General features: G+C 40.3%; 1 protein-coding gene across 10 annotated transcripts in view; it reads left to right on the top strand.

Moving 5' to 3' along the window:
- LOC123630714 overlaps nt 1–25,172 on the top strand; it is a 114,278-nt gene that overhangs the window by 37,298 nt on the left and 51,808 nt on the right. For 6 of the 10 annotated variants that reach the window (XM_045540617.1, XM_045540615.1, XM_045540616.1 and 3 more), the window contains one exon: nt 7,170–8,116. The exons of 3 other annotated variants lie outside the window; for them this stretch is intronic. In XM_045540617.1, the coding sequence (XP_045396573.1) occupies nt 7,170–7,528 (359 nt within the window). In that variant the 3' untranslated portion in view covers nt 7,529–8,116. Of the gene's footprint in view, nt 1–495; nt 661–7,169; nt 8,117–25,172 lie in introns of those variants that run through there. One more of the 10 variants, XR_006732740.1, reaches the window with a different exon arrangement.

Genomic DNA, 25,172 nt, shown 5'->3' with positions numbered 1-25,172 from the left:
CTTTTGTTCTATGTTTTTTTTCTTGGGATGGAAAGGAGGGCTAGAGGATATTATCAATAAGCGATTGGTTATTTGTCAGCCTCTCAACAAACATATTTATTACCATAATGATCAAATTTGCATATTCTATGGCAGACCTATATATTTGTGTTTTCTTATTCCTGTCTCATTGCATAACGGTCATAATATGTTGCTTTTAATTGACATTGATAACAAACCCATAGAAAATATTAATTAAAGAAACTTTCTGAGATTAAATCATAAAAGAAAACATTGGAGTATAGTTACTATAAATAGATTTCTGGCTGTGGTTCAGGTGACTCTGATCTTAATGGGTTAAAGGCATAGTATTCTTGCTCTCAAAGAACTGACTCAGAATAATGATAATAATAAAAGAAAATAATGGATGTGAAAGGCATTTTCTTTAAGGCCTTTTTCAATAGACATTTCTTGCTACCCTAACTTCCTTTTGTTGGTTTGTTTTTGATTGGTTAGATGCAAGAGAAGAAGATATAGAAACATAAATACGGATGGAAAAGAAGGAATAAGTGTGAGAACAAGAATGAGAATGAGTAGGAGCAAAAATCAGTGAAGAACATGAATAGGAGACCCAGTTACTCCCTGGCTAAGCCTTGGCTTAATTATTGCTACACATTCCCAAAGCACCCAAAGCAGAGCTTATTTTTTGACAGTAAAGATGTTCTGCCAGGGTTCCTTACCTCCGGGAAAATAATAACCCAATGAAATAAAATATATGATCCAAGAGGCAAAATTATATGGCTTCAAAGAAATCAGCCACAAAGGTTTCATTTATGAAACAGGTTGGAAGACATTTTTGTATTTTACATCTTAGGGACCACATCACCTGAGCAATCTCACCATACTTACTGCTGCGTCACGATCCAAATGTCAAAATATTTTCTCTCTGGACCAGTCCATGTGTTTTTGTACCTATACTTACGCACGCCCAGACCTACTGGCTGTCACAGGTGCCTGCCTTCAAGAGGACTCAGTCCTGCTCACACGTGTGGGCACATTAGGGCTATTCCAGGAGGGTGCCCAGGCCAGCCCTTGAAACTGACACCGATTAGCAGTGCAGACCCAAAAGGATCTCAAGGAGTAAAGAAACCCAATTTAACAGTGAGATGCCAATCTAGTTATCTCAAGTCAGAGGCCAGCAACTAGTGCCTGCAATTGATTTTGGATGGCTGAAAACGTTTTTCTCCATTTGGAATGAGTCTAGAGGCTGGTCTCCTTTGGCAGGAGTAATTTTCTTATCAACTCTAAGAGTACGGACGGGCAAACTACAGCCAGTGCAGTCAACCCAGCCCGTTGCCTGTTTTTGTAAATAGTTTTGTAAATGACGTGGAACACTGTGACACACGTTTTGGTTTATGTAGTATCTATGACTACTTTCATGCTACAACAGAGGAGTTGAATAGTTGCAGCTGAGACCACATAGATGGCAAAGCCTAAAATATGTGCCATGTGGCTCTTTATAGAAAACATTCCCACTCCTCTGTCCTGATGTGCCAGGCTGAGAGACCACAGACACACAGCAGCAGTCTTGCAGGTTGGGGTGGGAGGGACTTTTAACGCCTCCCTGTGTAGTTCTTGCTGTCCTTTGGGCTGCATTAAAAAAAAAAAAACCTCAAATATCCAGGGCCTCTTTCTTTCGTAGGATTCGTTGTAAATGATGTACCTCTCCATGTAAAATGGTCAGTAGGTTACAAAGCTTAAGAAATTCTTATCAAAATATTATCAGTAGTTCAATGTAATATTCTTGCAATTTTCCTTTAGGTCTGGAATTTGTTTTCAAATGAAAGAATTTAATAATAAAATGAGAAATAACTCAGATTTTATACTCAGACACATACACACACACACGTTTACAGAGATATACATAGAACAGTATTCGTTATGGGACCCTGCAATGAGAAAGGATAGATGTAAATGTCTGTTAGGGTGTGACAGGTTAAATTGTGGTACTTGCAGTCTCAATGGATGACTATGCAACTATAAAAAGCAACAAGGATGCCCCCTTTAAAAAAAAAAAAAAACTGTTGGAAGATTAAAATGTTAAATGCCGGATAGTGTGCTATGTTTCCATTGGTATGAAAAAGAGGGAAGGGTAAAAATGGAACATATAGATATAGCTGTAGATTTTTCGCCCAAAGTATTCAATCCCTAGGAAGTTATGCAGAAAACTAGTTGTCTCTAGAGAGGGCAACTAATGACAGGGAAACAAGATGATGAAGGAGACATTTTTCTGCATAATCCTTTCTACTTGAGTTTTGAACTATGTAAGCAAATTACTTTTTCAAAAAGTAAAAGAAAAAAACAGAGGGAATTTTTGAAGAGAAAAAGTTTTCAAGGAAAAAAGTGCAAGTTTATGGCTTGTACTCAGTTACGTAAGTGATGTAACTGACCAAGACCAGCATCCTAGTTGGTAAAAACCAGACTGAACCCACATCTAAACCAGAGCCCTGAAGCTATGCAAAAGGGAGCTCAAGGTGGAATGAAGGCTTTGCTGGTGACAGAGGTGAGATGACATTCATTGCCTTTTTCAAATCTACTGACTCTGCTGGCAAAGAACTAGCCAACCTCAATCAGAAGCAAACACCAGCTGGTTAAAGTGCCCGGCCTTCCCTCTGCTTCTCACACTCTGCTGAGGGCCGCTTAACCTGACCGGTGAGTAGGTTAATGCAATTACAGCCACGGAAAATTCTCATGGAGTTAAGGGATATATAAACACAGTGCTTACCTCTGAATTATTAAAGTGTAGATTTACTGATGAAATATGCTCACTGGTGGGTTCTACTGCTCAATCTGACCCCAGGGACCGTTTTTAGTACCTAGATGCAGCCGTCCAGGGAAGCTTTCATCAGTATTTCATCTTGTAAGCTTTTGTTTTTATGGAATTGGGGAACCTGTGGCCTTCTGATTTCAAGATTGTTCTTTTTTAAGAACCAGAGGAGGCAAGAAAAGCTTCATCTTTCTCTGCTGCACCCCTTTTAATGAAAGGATTTGTTCTGTAAAAGTTGAATTCAGTCAAAAGGCTGCACTTAAGGACCTAGAAGGCCACACGAGGCCTTACGGCCGCCCATTCTCCACCCCTTTTTCCAATGCAAATATTCTACCTGAAGTCATTCTCACTTATCATGCCATTTGAAAAGAACTATTTTGATCAAGTGTAAAAAATGAACTTTTCATTGAAGTATATGCATAGAAATGTGCCCATAGTACAAGTGTACAGCACAGTGAATTTTCGTAAACTCGCCACTAGTGTGACCAACCCCCACTCAAGAAACGGCCTTGGCAGTACCTGGAAACCCTGTTTGGGCCACTGCTGGTCTTTCCCCCTGGCCTCTCTCCCCACATCACCACATCCTGACTTGCAACAGCAGACATGGGTTTTGCTTGGTTTTGTGCTTTTGTGCTTCCGATACAAACGGAATCACACAAGATGTCTTCCTTCGTGTTTGGCTTCTTTTGTTCAACTTTACGCATGTGAGGTCCATATCATTGCTGTATGAAACTGTAGCTCGTTCATCCTCATTGCTGCATAGATTTCTATTTAGTGACTATATCATGATTTATTTATCCATTCTACTGAGGATGGCATTTCCTGTTTTGGCTATTCTAAGTGGTGCGACTGCAGACATTCTTGTACATGTTTTTTGGTAAATATGTGAACATATTTCTGTGAGTTGTACCTTGGAGTGCAGTTGCTGAGTTACAGGTAATGCATGTGTTTAGCTTTAGCACTCTGGTCCTCAAGATTTCACACACATCAGAATCGCCTTGCAGGGTTTGTGGAAACAGATCTCTGGGACTTACCTGGAGAGTTTCTGATTCAGTAGTGCAGGGTGGGGCCCAGAATTTGCCCTTCTGGCAAGTGCTAGGTGATGCTGAAGCTACTGGTCCAGGTACCACACTTTGAAGACCTCTGAGGAGAAGATACTGCCAAATAGTTTTCCAAGTATTTTCACCAATTTACATTCCCACCAGCCGCATATGTGAGTGTCAGTTGCTCTACTGGGTTATTTGCCTTCTTTTTAAATTTTGGCCACCTGATGGAAGAGTAATGTCTCCTTGTGGTTTTAATTTACGTTTCCCTGATGAATAATGAAGTTGAGTTGCTTTCCATATGTTTATTGACTGCTAGGATATCTTTTTATGTGAAATATGTATTGAAGTGCTGTGTTCATTTTTCTATTGGGTCGTCTTTCTTTTCCTTATTGGATTATAGGAATTCCTTATATATTCCGGGTATCAGTTCTTTGTTGGAGAGATGTATTGCAAGTGTCTTTTTTTTCTCTGTGGGTTCCTTTTCACTCTCTTAATAGTGATAAACAGAAATTCTTAGTTTAATATAATCTAATTCTTTTTTTTTTTTTTTTGGTTTTAAGGTTAGAGCTTTTTGTATTATTTAAGGAATCCTTCCTTGCATACTCCAAGGTCATGAAGATGTTCTCCTATGTTTTTCTTTAAAAGATTTATTTTTTTTTCCTGCTCATATTTAGATTCAAAAATCATCTGGAATTGATTTTAGTATTTAGGAGAGTTTCAGTAAAATATTTTCATATGCTAACGTAATCCTCCTTAGGAACCTGTTTAAAATTCACCTATTTGTATCCCTTTTTAGTACTTTTAAAAAATATCAATGCCATGTAGCAGCTTTTAGAAAATTAAAGAGATTTTTTTCAACCTACATTGTATTGGAAGCAATACTTCAAATAATAAATGTTTTATATTTACTCAGGGTAGGCTTATTTTCAACTGAGCCAAATTTAAGGCAGTTATTGAAACTTTTAAGTAACATAAAACACTTTTTTCATCTTGTGCCAAAACTGTAATGCCCACAATAATTTATATTTAATTTTTAATACAGTTATCTATCATGAGTAATTATGTGGGCTGCTCACAGTATTCCATTCTCTGTTATGTGGTTTTTCTGAAGACTGTGGTTTCTTTGTGTAGCTACTGGGAATTATTACCTCGCTGATGAATTTCTCCTCTGAAGAGATATCAACTGTGAGTTTCAGTATAGTATTTTTTCACTTTAACTTACAAAACAGCTACAGTATCTGGACACTCCCTTTATTTCTTGGAGGTTTGGGAACAAAGCACTCTTTGTATTTAAAGAAATATTTTAGCAAGACTGTGTTACTTTGTGATAAATACCTTAGAAATTGGCTGAAAGAATTGATTAAAATCACTCTACATGTTTAGCCATGTCGTTTGGAGCAGCCTGCTATCTTTGGCCAACAGTGTACTTGAATAGCTAAGAAAGACCCTTGGTACTTGGTGGTCAGACTGGCCATGCAATTTTGCACCGAAGGAATGAAATTTGGTTTAGAAATTAGACTGGGAACAATTAAGAACTTTTAGAAAGACTGAAAAATATATCATATACCAATCATGAAGTTTGTTACTCAGCTTCCTTTTTCTCACTGCCAAGAAACAAATCACTCTGGAATGCAAGCTCCCTGAGGGCAGGCACTGTACTTGTTTTGTGCATCACTTTTTCTCCATCGTTGAAAACACCGCAGTGTTTGGGCACATTGCAGACGCCCAGTTAGTATTTCTGAATTGAAAGTAGAAATGAACCAATCATGTGCCTCTCCAGGGTGGAAATTGGATGTGTGTGGAGTTAGGGGCTGGTCAGTGGCTCCCATCTTTGTCCTCTCTCACCTCTGACCTAGTCTAAGGCCTTCTGGAGGAAGAGCACAGGTGCAGTTAGACTGCATGTTTCCTGCCCAGGCCTTTTAGAGTTTTACACTTTGGAGGATGTGTGCATGGCTGCTACTTTCTCCTTTGCATTTTGTGACCACTATCTGTTGATTTTGGGAAAATTCCAGCTAGCTTATAGTGGTCAATTATTTATATTTATATTTTAAAGTATTCAAAAAGGCTCCAGAGAAATTTGCATCCAAGAATTTGTGTACTTTAATTTTATCTGTCCCTGAACATTACAAAAACTATAGGTAAATTTGCTTTGGTATTATACAGTACAAAGGACCAGCTTATGAGTTTATGAGCAGGAAAACTTTCTTAATTAGATGTACAACAGTGTTTTTCTTATAAGGCATGCTATGGGATTGTTACAAAGTTTCAGCTAGATAACAATTAATGCTAATGATTATAGTAATATTAATAATAAGGTAGTCATTATAGACTATTTATTATCAGGCGTTTTGCTGGCTGCTTTATACGTAGTGTTCATTTAATCCATAGATAGCCTTGTAAAGTATCATGATCATTTACAAGTGGGGAAAATGAGGCTCACGGAAATTAAGCAACTTGCTGAAGGTAACCACAATAGCAAGTGGCAGAACCAGGTAGTTGAATCCATGTTTGACTTCAAAGCTCTTGTACTCCATTACTAAGCCAAAGAGTAACCTTTGGGTATACAAGGGAAAGCTATTAGGTAGAAGAAGACAAGTTGCATTGAAAAACTCTTAAATAGAAATCATAGGTTCGTACCTTTAAAAAGATCTTTGTTAGAACCTTAGGGAGATGGGAGTGGCAGAAAAACCTAATTACTTATTAGAAAGAACATTCAGCATATAGCAAAAAATTTATTGAGCAACTATTAAATGCCAGGTACTGAGCTTGGTGTTCAACACTGAATAGATCACAAACTTGCCCAGAGAGTATTTCTCTGTGTTTTACTCTCATCTTCGCTTAAAAGAGGAATAGAGAAATTCACTGAAACCTAACATCTGTTTGACTTTTCAGCTTTGTAACTAATTGGTTTCACGAAAAGAATGGAACCTTTTTGTCCAAGATAGGAAATATAGGGGAACGAGCAGATAGGTATCTTTGAAGAAGTATTTTCTTTCTTGTGTTAATATTGGCATATTGGACAGTTATTTTCCTAAAATACTGAAATTCATACAGAATATTTTTAGAAGTCGTCCAGCGTAAATGCCTTTTTGCCTGCTGTCCTGCTTGGCTGGAGAAGCCTGAGAACGTGGCACGTTTCCTGAGGACATTGACAAAGAGAAGTAGAAGAGGGAGAACCAGCTCCAATCAGCCCTTTTCTGATGTCACCATAGCCGTGCAGTGACACTGTGAGCTCCCTGCCACGGACCACCATGGGAAACTAGAGCCAACAGCTGGAAACTGTTCACATCGATTTTCTCTCTTTTCTTTTAATACAGGAGGCTGTATTAAATCACACCAAAAAGAGCTGACATATTCAAAATCCTTGCTATTAAGCACGGCAGAAATTTGCCTGATTTTCACAGCTCCAGGGCCCCCGACACCGACGCTTTGTGGACTTGCTGGGTTGGGCCCCTTCCTTCGTCCCTGTGCTTACCCTGCATTGCCGAGTGGAAAGCAGCCTTACCCTTCTCACCCCCACGCGTCAGCGGGCGTTGTCACAAGCAGTAATATAGAGCCGCTGTCCTCAGTCTGCCCTGCTGCTGGGCCGGGTCCCGGTGAGCACCGAAAGGTGTTCATCAAGAAGGTGAAAACTGGCAAGAAGAGCCAACGAGTGAGAAAATCAACCTCAGAATAATTAAATGCAAGGGTTCAACTACAAAACAATAGCCTGCAGATCCGAGTTTCTCATATACTCACATTTTAAAAATCAGAGTTGGAAACTTTTAGAAGTCTCTGGAGATAAGCAGGATTTGCCTAAAGACAGATGCCTGTTTAGGTGGCAACAAGATGTCCCCAGAGGCCACTGGGATCCACGCCAGTGGTGGGGCAGATGGCACCACCATTCGAAAGATCGGTGTCTGTGTGGCTGCAATAGGACATTTACGTTTTTTCCACTGATATTTTTCATGAAAGGCATTTTTTAAAAAAAATATTAAGTTTATTTTAAAAGATATTTTGTGTCTTATTTTTTGTCACCGTTTTTGGCCATTTTTCTGGGAGCGTTTCCATTTCTTTATCTCTTGTCACAATTTGCACGATGTACTAACCAAGACGGAAAAATGACGAGCAGCAAGAGTAAGCATTTAGCAAATTATCAAATGAATGATCATTACTCCCAAAGAACCAGGCCTCCTGTAATTTTCTGACCACATATAATTTTCTTATAGAAGCCACTTGACTCTTGGGAGCAAATGAAGCAATTGAGAACTTGGAAAATGATGAGTGTTGCCATGTGTTTAAGTTTGTGCTTCAGAATAAAACCACATTATCTTTTACTCTGCTTCGTGAATCTGAATCTATGCTGAAATGTCCTTGGGGGGTTGAATTCTAACTTGATTATATTTAAGTTCAGTTTTGGAAAAGTTAGGTTACATGTTGACTCCTAAAAACATGAATGTAACGTCTAAAGTTTCTCTGACTCTCAGAAATGAGAGCTAAAGTTATTTTTAGAGATTACAGTTAAACGGAGACAGTGATCTCTTGGTCTTATGCTTCTTTTTTTGACATTACTCCTGAAATGTTGCATATTTTCATGCTTACAAATACCCTCTAACTTTGTAAGGGACTCTGAGGTTTGCATTGTACCTATTCTTTGCGCTGTAAATCACATAGTGGCTGTTGTCCAAAAGTAATAAGATCTGACCTGACGTCTGATCCATGGAATGGATGTCACATGGTTTGTCTTGGGTGCGTGAAAGGCTGAGGATGGTTCTTGTGAGGTCAGCCTTCCGGGCACGAGGCCATAGCAGTCCTCCCACGGGACGGTAGCTTGCGTGTAGGGATGACACTGAAGCTGCCTGTCCCTTCATGCTTCACATGTTCTCCAGCAGCCAGACTAAGTCAGGATGATTATTCAATTGGGAATTCAATTCACCCAGCACAGGGCCATGACATCGCCCAGTTCCAGGGAGCACCACCCACCTAGCACGAGTGCCGCGATAGGACCAACTGATCAAACAGCACCATCTTCAACCACACCAGACAAAACTGTGCTATTTAAAATTAATCTTCGAGCCTATAACTTCTAATACAAAGCAGAGAACTTGGAGAATCTGCTTGTGCCTGTAGCCCATCATGCCGATGATACTGGAAAAATTGGCAGCAGATTATTTTCCAATCAAAGTCAATGTCCAAGGCCAAGGCTAGAGGGGTATGAGTGAAAGTGAATTCAACAATCTTGATTAAAGAAGCTTAGAAAATGAGGAACACCAGACCCTAAGTTGATGTGTAGTGGTGGGGGTTGGGCCTTTTGAAAACTTGACAGCGGTTATTTTTACATTCTTTTCCATTCCCTTTTACCTCCTATTCTCACCCTTCCCCTCCTCCCCCTTCTGCTCCAGGTGACAGAGACTGCAAGTTGACCCCGTTATCTATTTCCCCTTTCCTCAACTGTGACAGAATCCTCATTTTTAGCTGGGTACGTGGACTTTTCCTTTCCCCAGTACATTTCTTGTCTTCTTTGCAGTTGGATTTAGCTGCAGGGTAAACTGAGGACTCTGAACATGTGGGAAGGGCACCTTCTGGCTTGTGCCTTAGGGGAAGGGACCCTCCTTCTTTCTTTCTCCTTTGGTTGGAGTGAGGAAGAGCTAATGAGCCATCTCGGACCATATAGATAAGAGAAAGACTCTAAGGATGTCCAAGCAACAAGGAGAATTGGGGGTCCCTGACACCACGATGCCCCCATATCAGCCCAGGACCCAATGGAGCCAGACTGCTACGTGCAATGGAAATACACTCTTTTCGTTTGTACCAACACTGTAGTGGGCCTCCTTGTCAGTAGCTGTCCTCATGTCCTAATACCTCACCTGCTCTTCCCTGACCCCCCTCACTCTCTCATCACCCCAATTCTTCATCCTTCTCTTCCACCTTCTGTGGGACTGTCCCCAGTGTAGCCCAATGGCTCTAGAACTTTAGTTTGAATAGTATCAGGAGGGTGGACTTTCTTGAGATACACATACCCAGCCCCTGCCTCTAGAGGTTCTGGTTTAGGACATCTTGGGTAGGATGCAAGAATTGGCATTTTTAGCAAGACCTCAGGTGATGTGGATGGAGATGGCCCCTGGGCTACACCTGGGGAAGGCCTGAGGCAGGGCCTGTGCCTGCATGAAGTAGGTGCTCAGAAAAGCACTTGAGAGCATTGGTTACCGCGCTGCAGTAGGACCTGCCACAGCTGCACAGATCGACCCTGCGTGATACTTAAACCAGCACCCTGCTGACTCAGCTGCCTTGAAAGTATCAGATAATATAATGGCTTCAACAACAACAAAGGCAGCCGGAACAACCACCACCACCAAATCAGGTATTTGGTACAATGGAGGAAAAAAAACCCCAAAAAACAACAAAAAAAAATTGACCAAATTTTCCATATCCAACCAGTTGTTTTTGTGTGATAGTTGTAATGTAACTCGAGAATGCTGATTTTTCTTGTTGGTAGTTTGTTTTTGAGGGGCACAATTTGTTGAATAGTCATTTGCTTCCTGAGATTTTTAACTATTCATTCTCGAGTGGGAATAATTGTGAAGCTCAGTGAATGGCATTAATTAAATAAGATAATCCGTAAACACTTGATTCTTCGTATGTGACAAGCGTTGTGGTAGGAATGAGGGACATAGGGGTGAGCAGAGCACAGTTCTGCCCTCCAGCGTCACACGGGCAGCTCGGGAGAGGCAGCGGGAACAGTCCTGCTACTGCGGAACAGGGGGAGGAGTGCTCAGAAGTCTCATCCACGGGGACTTGGGGGCACAGAGGGTGACCTGAGCAGCCTGGGATGCCGGAGAGGCTTCCTGGAGGAGGAGGGCACTGAGCTGAGCAGAAGGTAGACGGCGGGAAGGCGGTCGGTAGATGGGAAGGGGGGGATGCCCAGTCCAGAGAAGACATCGTGGGTCAAGGCACAGGAAGTGGAGCTGCGAGGGAGGACATCAGTACTTGCGGGAGGCAAGGGGGAAGAGGATGGCGGAGGAGAGGACTGAGTTTATGCTGGGTGCAGACTTTATCCTGAAGTGCTGAGGCACCATGGAAGGGTGTTAATGAGAAAAGCAAAATCACTAGCCACCAGTTACGATCCCTCACTCTGGCAGAAGCGCCGGGGATGACCTGGAAGGGAAGAAGACTGGAGACAGAGACACCAGGTAAAGCAGGTGGAGAGCGTCAGCTAAGACTGGAGCTGTGGAGTAAGAAGAGGGTGAGAGATTTTAGTGGCAGAGGCTGGGCTTGGAGGAGAGGAAGGAGTCTGGGCTTATGGATAATTTCTGTCTCGGGCAACTGGGTGGGTGGCTGTGCTATTTACTGAAAACACAAATAGCAGAGGATGAAGAGCTTTGGGCAGAGGGTAGGGAGGAGGGAAAGTTGATGGATTTAGGTTTAGACATGTTGAACTTGAGGAGCCTGTATGTCCGGAAGACGATCTGGCTATGCCTCTGAGACTCAGACAGGAGGTTTTGTCTCAGGACACAGGTTTGGGAGTCACAAACATACAGATGTTATCTGAAAATGTGTATGTGAAGGACTCACCAAGAAGAGTTTGTCATGAGAATTGGGCAGGAGGCCCAAGAGGGAGCTCCATGCAAATTAAAAAAGCCAGTGTCGCCTTAATTCAGAGACTTGCTCAGACCCTGACTCTGCAAGACAACTGCTCTGCAAGGCCAGCCTTATCAGAGTCCTCAGGGAGCATTCATCACGCCCTCCTCGCTGTTCCCGAATCGCTGCTGCATGGGACAGCTGTAGCAGGTATCTTTCTGTGTCATGAGTTGTACAGATGTCTGTCACCTTGCAGGCTAGGTGGTGAGTGCCTTGAAGACATGGACCACGTTTTATTTAACTTGTATCCCCAACATGGATCAATCACTGTATCAGAACCAGAGCATCTGAAGAATGATTTGATTGATATTTATTTATTTAAAAGTCTTAGAGTGCTGGCCTCATGGTTGAACTGTTTCAATATTCATTTCTTTGGAAAGTTTTTACAGAAAAACTCCTTTTTCTGAATTAAAAAATGAACTTAATGGCATTTTGGGAAACAAATTTTTCCTGTTCCTCCTCTTCCTGCCTGCCCTTCTAAGTTCACATCATTCTGGGGTTTTCTCAAACCTTAATGCCTTTTTCTAAAATTGTTCGCTGATCTTTACTCATAAGCTTGTATCTCAGTTCCAATAGAATTTATGGCTTTGGAAGTTCCTTTTCTTTTACTTGTGGCTATTGATAACATTGCTTTTGAATCAATATTATGTGAGAGAGCAAAATTAGATTTTATGAAAATATGGTTATTTTTCCCAGTTGTCTGTCATTTAAAAATGGTAAAAGAAGACCAAAGAATTGATTTGAAGGTCACATGAAAAACCTCTGTTTAATCTGTGGTTTAGCTTGGATTTTAAAGCTGATTTTATATCTATTATGAATTGTTAGCAGTATTTAGTATTTGGTTTAGCATATTTCTTACACTTAGGTATTTATTTATGCCTCCTGTAAGAGGAATTTACCAATGAATATTTAAAAAAAACTGAATGATATATGAATAATATTTTCATTAACTTGAAGCACACTAAAGTTGTACACTAAAAAAACTCCATACAAAGAATTAAATCTAAGGATTGTGAACTTTCCTCTATTTTCAGAACGTAATAGTTGGTATCTTAGTGTCTTTTGAAAGCAGGGAAAAGTATTCTGTTATGTGAATATTTGTGCATATTTTTTGAGACTTTCTGAAGCTAATGTGGTGTATCAATTAAATTATGCTCTTAATTTGTCTGCATAAGCCCCATTTAGTTCATTCATCTGTAGATCACAGGGTTGCTCAGGGCAGTTCGCGTGCTGTCTGCCGTAGAACGCTCAGGTGGGTTTTTCAAATGCAGCATAGATCCACTGAGTCAGAATTTCTGGGAGAGCGAGGTCGGGTGTCTACCCTACAGTCCCCTAGTACTTATGCTCAACCACAGGCTGAGAACCACGGCTTAGGACAGTGGTTCCAGGGACTGAGTGAGGACTCTAAGCTGGGGCCACAGGGCTGTCTTCAGGGAACTGAGACAGGCATTTGCAACACCACTCAATACAAGGACAAGAGTCATAATCCTCGTTCTTGTAACAGTAGATCCTGGAACCGTAGAATGGAGGTAGCATCACTGTATGGCAGCTGTGTAGACTTTAGTCTTAAATTTGTAACTATACTTTGAGTCTGCACTTGTCACTGTTTGTTTAATGTCTCTATGACCATCTAGACCCCAAGCTCCTGGAGGACAAGATATGAATGCTTTGTTTACAGGGTCATTGTGGAGCTTGGCCCAGAGCAAAAACTCAATGTGCCCTTATTTACTGATAGTCAGGAAAGCCGTCTAGTGAGCTTGAGGCAAAAATCATATATGAACCGTACCATGCTTGTCTCCATCCACACACAAGCACACAGCCCTTACACATTTCTTGCAGTGCTACAAGGCTAGTTTGAAAGGACAATGATGCCAGTTCTTGTCTACAGCTACTTATGTCAGAAAGACTCCAGTGGGGACTGCCCCCATTGCCGGGTGATGAAATAACTGCGTAGAGCCAAGAGAAGAAACAATATGACATGAGTTTGCATGAGCACAGTTCCCTTTTCCAGATGGAGGGGTTGTGTGTATACCTATTCTCTTTCGATGTGTCCCCAGAAAGAGGTGTGTTCACTGTTCACCAGTGTGGATTCCTCTGAGAAACAGCTCCTGAAGCTCATGTGTGGTTGGATGGGAGCTCTCCTGTTCTTGATTTCTCTAGCACTTTGCACTGTTCTTTGGTATTTGCCAGCCTACTGTATTCTTGGTGAATTGTCTTATCTACCTTATTAAATTATGAGTTCTTTGAGGGTAAAATCTTCCCCAAGGTTATGTGACCATAGCTGGGTCTCGAACTTTGTTTTGTTTTGTTTTGTTTTGTTTTTTGCTCCACATGCTTCTTTGCCCCAAACCCTAACCTGACACAATGCTCCATTATCGTCTGTTATTATTGTTACCTCAAATGGAACAGTATCAGACAGATTTTGAATATAGAGGTAGTTGATAGTGGTCTCCTGAGAGTGGGAAATGGCACAGAACCTTTTTATTGGGAAGGATTGCAAAGAAAGCTCTGGAGGGCAGGGCTTGGTTAGTGAGGATGCGCTTGGAGAGAGGCCGTCATGCAAGAGAGGTTGCACAGGCAGCAGAGGCCAACGTGAAGAGAGCAGCTGTCTTGGTGGGGAATATTTGCTGTGTAGGGTGGGCATGGAGAAGACATTGGGAATTAAGGCCAGGAAGAGAAAGAAAACGCTACTATTTCAAAGTTTGGCCCTTTCCAATATATTTGTTGCAAAGAGGGGATCTGGGTTGATTAAAAGTTGTACATAGGCTGGAATGTCTTTCTAAGTCTGGAACTAGGAGGCAAAATTAACAGACACTCCACAAGAAATAAGCCAACTACTTTAAACCAGCGCTTCTCTGTTCCGGCATTCATGGCCAACACCTCGCTTACGTCTGTAGATCAGCGCCTAACTTTTTATTGAAATTATGAATAATTAGAAAAGTGATGCCATCTGAAATGTTTTCTGAGGGCTATTTATTTCAGAATGGTAGAGTAAAATGCAAAGCAAATGTATCATTTTAACATCAACTTTAAAGTTTAACTAAAATTTAGCTTTAAATTTTAATATTGTAATACCTGGATATTCTATAATTCCTCCCACTTTATCAAAGTGAATGGAATCATTCAAAATTTAGAGGGAATGAGCACATGCAGTTAAACACAAAATTCTTCTTAGTCAGATTGGAGTGTGTGCCTACTTGGCTGATAAATTAGGCTTTTCCTGGCCGATCGCACTAAGTTTTTCTTGCTGAGGTTTAACTTGTGATTCTAGGAACTGGATCAAGTGGTATCTAATGCAGAGATTCTCAAATGTTAGTGTGCTGAGGAATCACCTAAATATCTTCTTAAAACACAGGTTCCTATGCCCCACCCCCAGATATTCTGATTTAGTAAGCTTGGGGTTGGACCCCAAATTGGCATTTTTTACAAACTTTCAGGTGATGCTAGTGCGACTGGTCTATGGAATCCCCTTTGCAGCTATCCAGGGTCTTACAGAATTAGAAAATGCAGTTTCAAACAACCAAAGCTATATGCATGTTTCTCAGTCAAATTTCTTACCGTCAAACCAACCAGTATGATGATTACTAAATTAATTCTACTTTTAATTTTATTTTTCTGAACAAAGGAAAGAGAGTATTAATTCCTATCATATTTCTTTACAAAACAACTTGGCATTGAGTCTAACTGCTTAAAATTAAAATTTTATTGATTCTTCATTGTATTAAATACATGTTTCTTGAGCTTGCTTTAGCTGGGGGGAAAAGAGTTTTCTGTGCAATTTTACTGGCCTCATATTGGCTGCTTTTTGAAGTGCAAAAGAAATATTTATTTCTACTAAATCAAAAGGACAAAAAGGATCATCATAAAAATGAAGAAACAGAAGTTATATTATCACCTTTATTAAGACAAACACAAAGAAAACTGTATTTGGGGAGCACTTGACAAGGTTTATTATGATGGTTAATTTTATGTGTCAACTTGACTGGGCCAGGTGGTGCCCAGATATTTGGTCTAACATTATTCTGGGAGTTTCTGCGAGGACGTCTTTGGATGAGATTAACATTTAGATCAGTAGACTGAGCAAAGTAGATGGCCCTCCCTGATGTGGGTGGGCCTCACCCGATCAGTTGAAGGCCTGAGTAGAACAAAAAGACTGACCTCCTTGTAAGTGAGAATTGCTCCTGCTTGATGGGTTCCTAGCTGGGACACTGGTTTTTTCCTGCCTTCAGACTTGAACTGAAATGTTGGTTCTTCCTGGGTTTTGAACTTTCCAAACTTTGGACTGGAACTGCAACCTTGGCTTTCCTGGATCTTAGGCCTTTGGACGCAGACTGAAGCTACACCCTTGACTGTCTTGGGTCTACAGCTTCCTGACTCACCCTGTAGACACCTGTAATCATGCGAGTCAACTCCTCATAACAAATCTCTTTCTCTCTCTATATACACATCGATTGATTCTGTTGCTCTGGGGAACCCTGACTAATACAGTTACATTATAGCTCTTTCTCTCTCTTGATTTTTTTTTAATGCTATAATTTCCATGGTGTTTGGAAATGTAGGATGTTTGAGGCCTTATTTACATCCTGTTTTGTGCCTCAGCAATAAGTCTTATTTGTCAGACTGCACACAGAGGATGGGAGTGAGAGACAACTTGCACACCTTGCCATCAGCCCAGACCAATGAGAATCAGAGAGAGACCTGTGTCTTGCACTATCATAGAAGTTACACTGTCATCTTCCTTGAGATGCATTGTCAACTCAAGGCATCATGCTGTAGACTTTTCATCAAGGCCTGAGCAAGACAGGGCAGGGCAGAGGAGGGACAGGGACCTGTTCCTATCACTGAGCATTTATAGGGACATCATGGTTGTCTGTCCCTTGTGGTGTCTTATGAGTCAAGAGTCATCTTCTGAGCCTTATTAGGACCAGGATGGGTAATTTCCATAGCCCACTCCAGTCGTGCAGAACCGTCATGCTCCACTTTTAAGGTAATGATGCCTGTGAGTGATATCATTTTGATATTCTTAAAAAGAGAATTAGCCTTAAAAAAATGTGCCATCATTATTGACATGGAGTATAAACATGTACATATATACTTACACAGAGTCCTGTATGGAGCATGGGAAAAATTATTTCTCCCTTTCTTAAAAATATTGACTTCATTAGTAAAATGGAGATGTTTTCTTAGTTGCAAGAAAAAATATTCCTGTCAGCTAAAAGTGGGAAAGAATTTACTAAGTTTGAAAAACTAAAAATAATTCCTGGCTAGTCTTATTCCTGTCCTCTGTATTTAGAGGAATTTACTCCTGATACTACTATTACAGGAAATTCCAAAAGTGTGAACATTTTCTGGTATTTTTATAAAAACAAATGTTTATGTCTTGTTTAATTTAGACATGGAGGAAAACAGTTCTGCTTTGTATGCATTGAAGTGTCTAGTAGATGCCATGACAATGTGATTTTGTGTAAAATTTAGGTAATTAAAGCATTTAGGAATGCATAGAGGAATAATAGAGTATTATACTTACGTAAAATGTTTCTCAAACTCTATTGAAGTGCATTACACACAGTGATTCTTAGCACAAATGCAATGCCCACTTAGACTCAATAGGGAATGGATGCTGGTACCTTTCTCTAATACCAGCTTTTAGGTCATTACAAAATGATCAGTGGTTGATATTAATAATTATGAACAGTTCTGATTACTGTGAGCTGTCCAGGTATTTGCTGGCAGCTAAGTAAGTAAAGGGATTGAAGAGTGCTGAAATATTCAGATGTCTTGAAAATATACAGGCCAATGTTTGGTTAAGAGCATCTCCCTGGCTCCTGGTCTCAGCCCTTCTTGCATTTTGTCTATCAATTCTGGAATAGACGAACACCATTCTCAGGTTTGTCAATATTGCACATAGGTAGGACAAGGATAAAGATATTAAAAATGTGACCTCTAGTTTAGAATCCTTGGAGCACAATTCTGAATTTCCCAAGTTTACCATGTCTTTCCAAGGTCCCATAAAAATTCCATCTTGGTTTATCGCTATCATTTTTACTACACAATAAGTGGATTCCTGGGTAGAAGAGCTATGCAGTGAAGAAAAGCCTTTGCACACCCATGAGTTCAGTCCTTGTGAGTTTCATGCAATCACCACCAAGGGTCATGTCAATAACTCACTGAAGAAAGCTGAGAAAAGTTCTCTTTATGCAATAAGTCTGTGACATTTGTCTGAATATATTCCTTAACTCTGTTTTCAAAAATCAACTGAACATGTTCATTCATTAGAGCCTCTGATGCCACAGGTAACTATAAAAATTTTATCGAACAATTTTGACTTAAATGTACGTTGAACAATAGCTTTGTACTGTCAGGCTGCATTAACATTTTTGCATCAGACAAAATCATTATTGAGAAATTTGGTATTGCTTTGCTAAAGTGGATATCTACTGAATACCTCCAATGCAATTCTTTTCTCTAATATGGTAATCTGTTATCCGTATTTCATTATCTGGAAGGTGAAAGTTGCCGGGCAGCCCAGTGGAAATTTTTAAGTCCTTTCACTCTGGGTTGGCTGTCTTTTCAGATCAATCTTTCTGCTAATGACAACCAATACTTTCATATGTGATTACGGGCCTGCTCCATCTTTTCATGAGCCGAGACTCTTTGGAATCATATGTATTGATCTTTTTAATAGAAGTCAGGAAAAATAAAATTACTCTGGCTTCTTACGGCAAAACGATGATAAATGAGAACTTAGAAACTTATGGGAGAAATTTTTTCTGCCTTGGATTATTTTAATCACTAAAAATGATTGTCTTTTTAATAATATTTGCTTTCCATTATGCACATTTGCAGCAAAGCCAAAAATTGTTTCTGTATTGCTTTATGTTACCGCATTGAGGCAGAGGCCTGTCAGTGTTCCCGTACCTGCTGGTGACTCAGGTACAACAGCTCCTAATGGGAGGCAAAAAGCCAACACCCAGGGCCATCTCAAGTTAAGTGTCAGGAGAGAAATTTTGATGAGAAAGAGCTTTCTGAACTATGTATTTGTTTTTACACTTATTTAAAAGGCTGATTGTTAATACTATCATCTTAGAATCAAGCTTATATTTCTTTTATCATCTCTACAATTTTTTACTCCTCATTTGGCCAAGACTAATTATTTCCCAAGTAGTTTTTCTTTTCTGTTTAAGATCAAGTGGACGTAATTCCTTGTGTGTGGTTTGGTTGTTTTCTCTGTGTATTTGTGAGCTGCAGATGGAGCCATTGGTGATTGTCGGGAATTTAGCAGGCAGGGTCCTTGCTGTATCGCCCTTTCTCTGAAACTGAAAATTATTGGATTCACTTTGGCTCTCTTTTTGGAACCTGAGCTATCTGTTTTATGTTCAAATCAAGTCTCTAGTTCCCAGCTGAAGGCAAGATGGTTTCCTTGGCTCTGGGGGAGCATGTGGCCAATACAGAACATTAAAGAACATCAATGCCACTACACATAGAGACTAGATCACTGTCAGTTTGAAGAAATGGATGAAGATCAAGATATTGCAGGTGTCTGGCCAAAGCATACCTTGGATTGCTTTGCTTGGCCTTGGAGACCTGTCTGTCTGTAAGAAGGAAGACTTGTTCCCCGGGGATAGCATGTAAATAGCCTCCATGGCCCAAAGGCATTGCTGCACCACGATGCAGACATCAGTCTCTCTCTCTCTCTCCTCCCTAAATGTGACAAAAAGACAGTTACTTACTCAGGAAACAAATTGCGTTCACTGAGCTTGTCATGCAACTTGATTCAATATAGTTCAGTGAAGATGTGATGGGTGGGTGCTCCGTGCCAGGCAAGGGGAATTCAGGACTGATGGAGGAGAGAGGTCTCCAGAGCTGCTGGGCATCTGAGCCAGACGGCCACCAAACACGGCCACCAAACATGGCCACGAGCCCGAGGAGTGTTGCTGCACCGCAAGTGCAGAGTGACTGCACGGGAGGACGCAGAGTCTGGTCTGGGTGTTCACGGAAGGCTACATTTAAGCTGAGAAAGGAAGAGCAGGAGCATTCTGGAAGGAAATTGGACAGGATGGGCAGGGGAAGGGTGTTCTAGGCTGAGGGAACTGCTGTGTGAAAGCTGGGATTGGAGGGAACATGTGTGTGAGGCACTGGAAATACCCTGCCATGGCTGTGATACAGAAAGGCCCAGAGATCCGGGTCACTGTGTGCTACTGTCACCTGGAAGTACAGACGGTCTCTGCATTGAAACTCAACCCACATGTGGAGACACTGAGGATTCCAAGTCAGATGTGGGATCCCAGCTGCTGGATGAGCTGGATGTGCAGTGCTGCCTTGACTGGACCGTCCCACTGTGGCCACAGTGCCATCTTTGACTGAAAGGCAGTGTTTGTACCATTGCTTGACTATTTCTAGAATTTTGCCTTTCATTTATAAAAATGAGGAAAATGCTAATACCCAAATGCTGATACCTGTGATAAGAAGTGTGGGTTTAAAAAAAATTCATACAGTTGGAAGAAAAATTAAAGTTTTGTGGTGAATTGCCCTTAGGCATATATTCCCTTCAAGCTTGTCAATTGTGTATTCATGTGTGAAAAGCAAAGAAAATATTAAGAGGAGTGATTGAAATACTAGAAATAAATTTTTGAAGAGTATATCTAAAAGTGAGATAAAATTAAAGACCTTTTAACATATATTCCTCTGGGAATCCTATCATCATAAGGAATATATTATTAATATTTAAGTTTTACTCAACTTTATTTGCTTTCTGCAATCTCAAATATATGGATACAAGGATGTTTATTTTGTATGAAAGTAGAGGACTGTCTTCATTTTTTTTTTGTCTTAGGGAATTTGTTAAAAATTATTAGAAATTACAGATTTAAAATTTAGTAGCTTACATGATATCGGTTCTTAGTTCTGTGCATTGGATGAAACCAGGGAATAATGTGAAATTAATAGAAGCAACTGTAAACATCTGTTTGTACCCACCTTGTTAAGTATGTCTACAGTTACCATGGACTTTTCAGATTTTCAAAATCTGGACCTTGCTATTAGGAAGTGGCAATAGTTCTTGGTAATGGTAAATATTACGGAACTCTGGAACTCCATAGCAATTTGGATAAATGGAAACAGTTTGGTAGCAAAATGTGACTAACTATAGAGGGAGAAAGTCAGAAGAAAGAGTAATGGAATCTTCAATTCAGCTGAATTAGGAATTCTTAAGATTTACTGAGGTAAATTCTGAGAACAAATGTTGCCTTATAGTTATTCAAAGAGTACAAGAGGAATATTGTGCTTCATTTGCACATTTGACTGTCCAAAATCGGTTTAAAAAGCTTCCCATACGAGGGCGCCCATTGACATGAAGAGCCTTCCGCAGCTGACTGTTCCGGGTGCCTGCCTTACATTACACCTTCCTGAGGTTGCTTTGGTTCAAGCCAATCTGTGACTTCATCCTCTACAAGCTATGGTGGATGCATTAAGAAGATTCCAGAGCCTTGGATAATGTAAAAGCCCTTTTGTATGCTTAAGATCGACAGGTAGAATATGGACTCTAGGTTGTCATGCTTTTAGGTTTATAATGAGCAAACTAAAAAATGCAAAAGGAAAAATAACTTCCTTGTCTGCCATATCATATTCATTAGAGAATGTTCCAATTTCTCAGCCCCTAGTTCTGCTTATAATTTATTTCCAGTCTGGCTTTCTCTTTTCTTCATCTATTGTAAGCATTAAGGCCTCTATAATCACGTTGATTGCAATTCCTTCAATATTCAGTGTAGTTTAAAATGGCCTTTAATTTTCCATGATTCAAGCCTGCAGAAAAGCACCATGGGTTATTTTCCTTGGCTGGTTTTGTCCACTTCTGACTTGCTACTCTGCCTCACAACCACTTGTCTCAGCACTTTGATATGTCAAAGTTCCTTGTGTTCCCTGAGGGTTATGGAGGTTAAGAACTGATAACAGTCCTGTGGGCATTTACCCTCAGATCTTTTAGGGGGAGACTCTAAAAGCTGGTGCATGCTCAGCTGTCTGTCTGGATAGCTCTCTAAAGACCACAGGTGAGACACTCTCACCAGCATGAGCATGTGATATGGGCACCTCTTGGTCTGCTTGTGAGGATTTGTTGGCCCTTGATGATGCACTCTTCTTTGCATTTCTCTAGTATTTGCTTTTGGATGAGGTTACCTTTAATTGGTAACCTCCTTCTTTCCTTCAGATCTAGAGCTATTCCTGCTCTCTAAACTACGTAATCCATCTGTTAATACTTGTTAATCAGCCAGGTATAGCAGTTAAAAAAGTCTTCCAATGAAGACACTGTTAAATGGGGTGTTCTGGGGTCCAGCTTATTGTTGAGTCACCCTGATGTGAGCTGATGAGCACATCAGGGTCTTAGAAGTCTGTTGATCCTCTCTTCTGGAATCAGAGAGTTCAGGGTTTATTTAAAACAACCAAACTAAACATACTCCATGTATTGATACCAGGAGATTTAAAGAATCTGCTAACCGAGAACATTTCTGAATTATCCATAGGGGACAATTTATGGGATATCTAGGATAAGTTCTTAAGAATTCAAAATACCATTTAAAATTCTTTAATTTCTTCGTTTGTTTGCTCTTTCATTTCACAGGTGTTTACTTAGCACCAGTGAGGTGCCAGGCACTGATGTAGGCACTGAACCCTCAAAGGTACATTAAGCATTACCTCCTGCAGGGAATACAGGGTCTAGGGAAGGATACAAGTTCTTAGCAATGATGGCAACAGCCTGTCCTCATCCTCAGGTGCCCAGAGAGAAAGGAGGTGCACTAATTCTGCCTTGGGGCTCATGGGAAGGATGTGGACATTTTTCCTTCAGGGATCACAGAGCAGGAAAGGTTGGATGTGTAGAGGCGATGATATTTGGGTCGAATCCTCATGGTTGAATAGGAGTTTTCCAGGTGGACATGGCTCTATGCGGATAAAACACTGTTTCCAAAGGCCCAGAAAAAGAGTGGATATTTGAAGGCCCAAAGAGTGTTTTCACACGAGTTATATTTATAGTAACAAAGAACATTCTTTTTCTTAAAGTCTGTGTTTGCTACTTGTATTACTGCTCAATTTCCACATTTTAAAACTCTAACCTTATTTTATATATTTTAAAATATATGTCAGTGGGAAAGTAGATTTTCATCTAACACTTTTCAGGAATCCATTTAATTTGTCATATAAGATTGGTTTTTGTTACATCTACTTAAGCATGTAAAAATAACTTATTCTTTCTGGTGTATTCTAGATAGTTTTAACATGAGAATTATTTTAAATGGATACACTTTTTCTACCTTGGTGGCACTTGGGTGCCTGTAAATGTCTGGACTTGATATGGTCAGGCATGAATATGCTAAGTTACTAGTCTTCCCATTCCAGAATCTAGGATAACAGGCAGAATTTCGAAAGTGCAAATTGGACGTATGACAGCTGGCAAGAGAGGAGCAAAGAGAATTTGTTTCCCCTTTGGGATTTGATAACTGTTAATTCTTCATGAACTTGGCTTCTGCCAAACATATATTGTACTTTTCTCTGATAGGAAATTCATATTGTTAAACTCTATGTGAACTCCAGGTATTAATGTAGAATGCTTACTAGCAAAAATGACTTGCAAATGTCAGATAAAATTAAATAACATGGCTTAATAAAATAAGCTTGTTTCCGAAAATCTGTTTTTCATATTTGTGAAAGAATTATCTGTCCTGTTATTTAAACCAAGATATTGCCAGGACAGGGAAAAGAGACACTCTTTTATCAATTATCAAGGGAACCATTGATTTCACAAAGCCAATTAAAGCATTTCTGGTGGAACAAGTAAATATTAGTTTTAGAAGCATTTCTTTATTAAAAGAAATTTGGTGCCTGGTGTAAAGACTACTAAATAAAAATAAGACATCCTATTCATCGCCTAAGGCCGAGTTAACTTCTGGGTATGCTTGAGAATTGCTAGTTCTGAAAGTTGTTGATTTAACTGGCAAGGTGGAAAGTTAGCCTGCAGTGTGATACGGACATAAACTGTATGGACAGAGTTCATGGTCGTTCAGAAAGAATTTTGACATAAGCAAATGTCCCATAGTTTAATATTAATAGATATTTTGTGGGCAGTAAAGAGTTATCAACAAAGAAAGTCTACACACTAGGGACTCTTCACAAATGCCACTGATGTCTCCCATTGCCGTGGTCTCTGTTGGAGTGAATGACCATCTGCCATGTGTTCTTGCCTGTTGTATATGCCACCTGGGAGAAAGGGCTGGGGAGCTCTCTCTGATGGCCTGCAGGAGGGCCCGAGTTTCAGTGCAGTGACTGGAGGTTGAACAGAAACAGTGGGGAGCTGGGACAGGCTGGTCAGGCTGCTACTGGAGCATGTTGACTCCTGGGTGGAAGACGTTTTAGGGAAAGTGTGTTAGATGCATGAGTGGTGGGAGTGGGCAAGAGGGGTCTCTCAGAATCGTGTTCCTCTTAGGCAATGCTAACTTGATCTGTGATGCTCCAAAAATATCTGTCCTGGTAGTCTTGGCCTAAGGTGGACTCTAACTATGATAGAATGATCCAGAACAATTGATCTATAAGGAGAAGCCTATCCAGCATCTCCTGGGTCTTTATTTAGAACCAACTGTCTCAGATGAAAACATAATTAGATTGTTGCTCTGGGTGAAGGCCAAGGTCTGTCTTCTTGGAGGCTCTGATATCCACCTCAGGACGAAGACTGTCCTGACAAAGTCCTTTCTCAATAATCCCTCATGATTCTGTCTTCTGTGAATGACCTCACTTCTCTCCTCCCTCCTGGGAATGATGAATCCCATAAACCTGCTTACCAAATGTATAAGACAGACCCTGATTTTATTTATTTTAATTTTAATATGGTCAATTTTGTGTTTCTCTTCTCTGACTTAGGAGATAGTACTGAGGCACAGTTCACTGGAATTTGGTAAGGAGCCAATGACAGCTGAGAATGGAAGAGCAAGCATAGACAGAACACAAGGACTTTCCCGATATTTTTCTCCTCAGTAGACATTAGCTACCCATCTATCTATTCATACCCTGATGATATGATCAAAGAAAATCTGAGCACCATCCATGAACTTAGAAATTATTCTTCCTTCCTTTGACTTTCAGCAGATATTTGCTTCTTAATAGTTTTCTTTGGGATTAAAAAAATAAAAGTTCTACCATGTTTCCTTCTGCCATCTTTATCTATTAGAGGTCTAGGTATTTAAATTTCACTTAGAGTTTTACATTTTAAAGCCTATTGAAATATTACTATTTGATAAATAATATTTACATATATGAATGAGCAGACTACATATACTGTAATTTCTTAATACAAAAATTGTCACTGTAAGGAACAACCCTTTTGGACTGCCTTTCTTGCCTCAATCTGATCCTGGCTTTCCGGTACGAGTGTCAGTAGTTGGTGCTGATTTTGTGTCTGGTTCCTGTGGCTCTGACAGAGAAGCTTTGAAATGGGGATTCTGCCCCATCCCCCCAAATGGCCTTGGTGATAGAACACACAGGACCCAATGATGTGTCTCCATACCGAGTAAAGAAGATTCACCCTCACCAACGTGGGCAGCACCATCCAATCCACTGAGGGCTTGACTAGAACACAGTGGTGGAAGAAGGACAAATTCGCTCTCTTTTTGAGCTGGGATACCCGTCTTCTCCTGTGTTCAGACATTAGCCTTCCTGGTTCT

This window comes from Lemur catta, chromosome 1 (assembly GCF_020740605.2).
Source record: "Lemur catta isolate mLemCat1 chromosome 1, mLemCat1.pri, whole genome shotgun sequence".
Lineage (NCBI taxonomy): Eukaryota > Metazoa > Chordata > Mammalia > Primates > Lemuridae > Lemur > Lemur catta.
The sequence above is the reverse complement of the archived record's forward strand: the minus strand, read 5'-3'. Positions and strand labels throughout refer to the sequence as shown.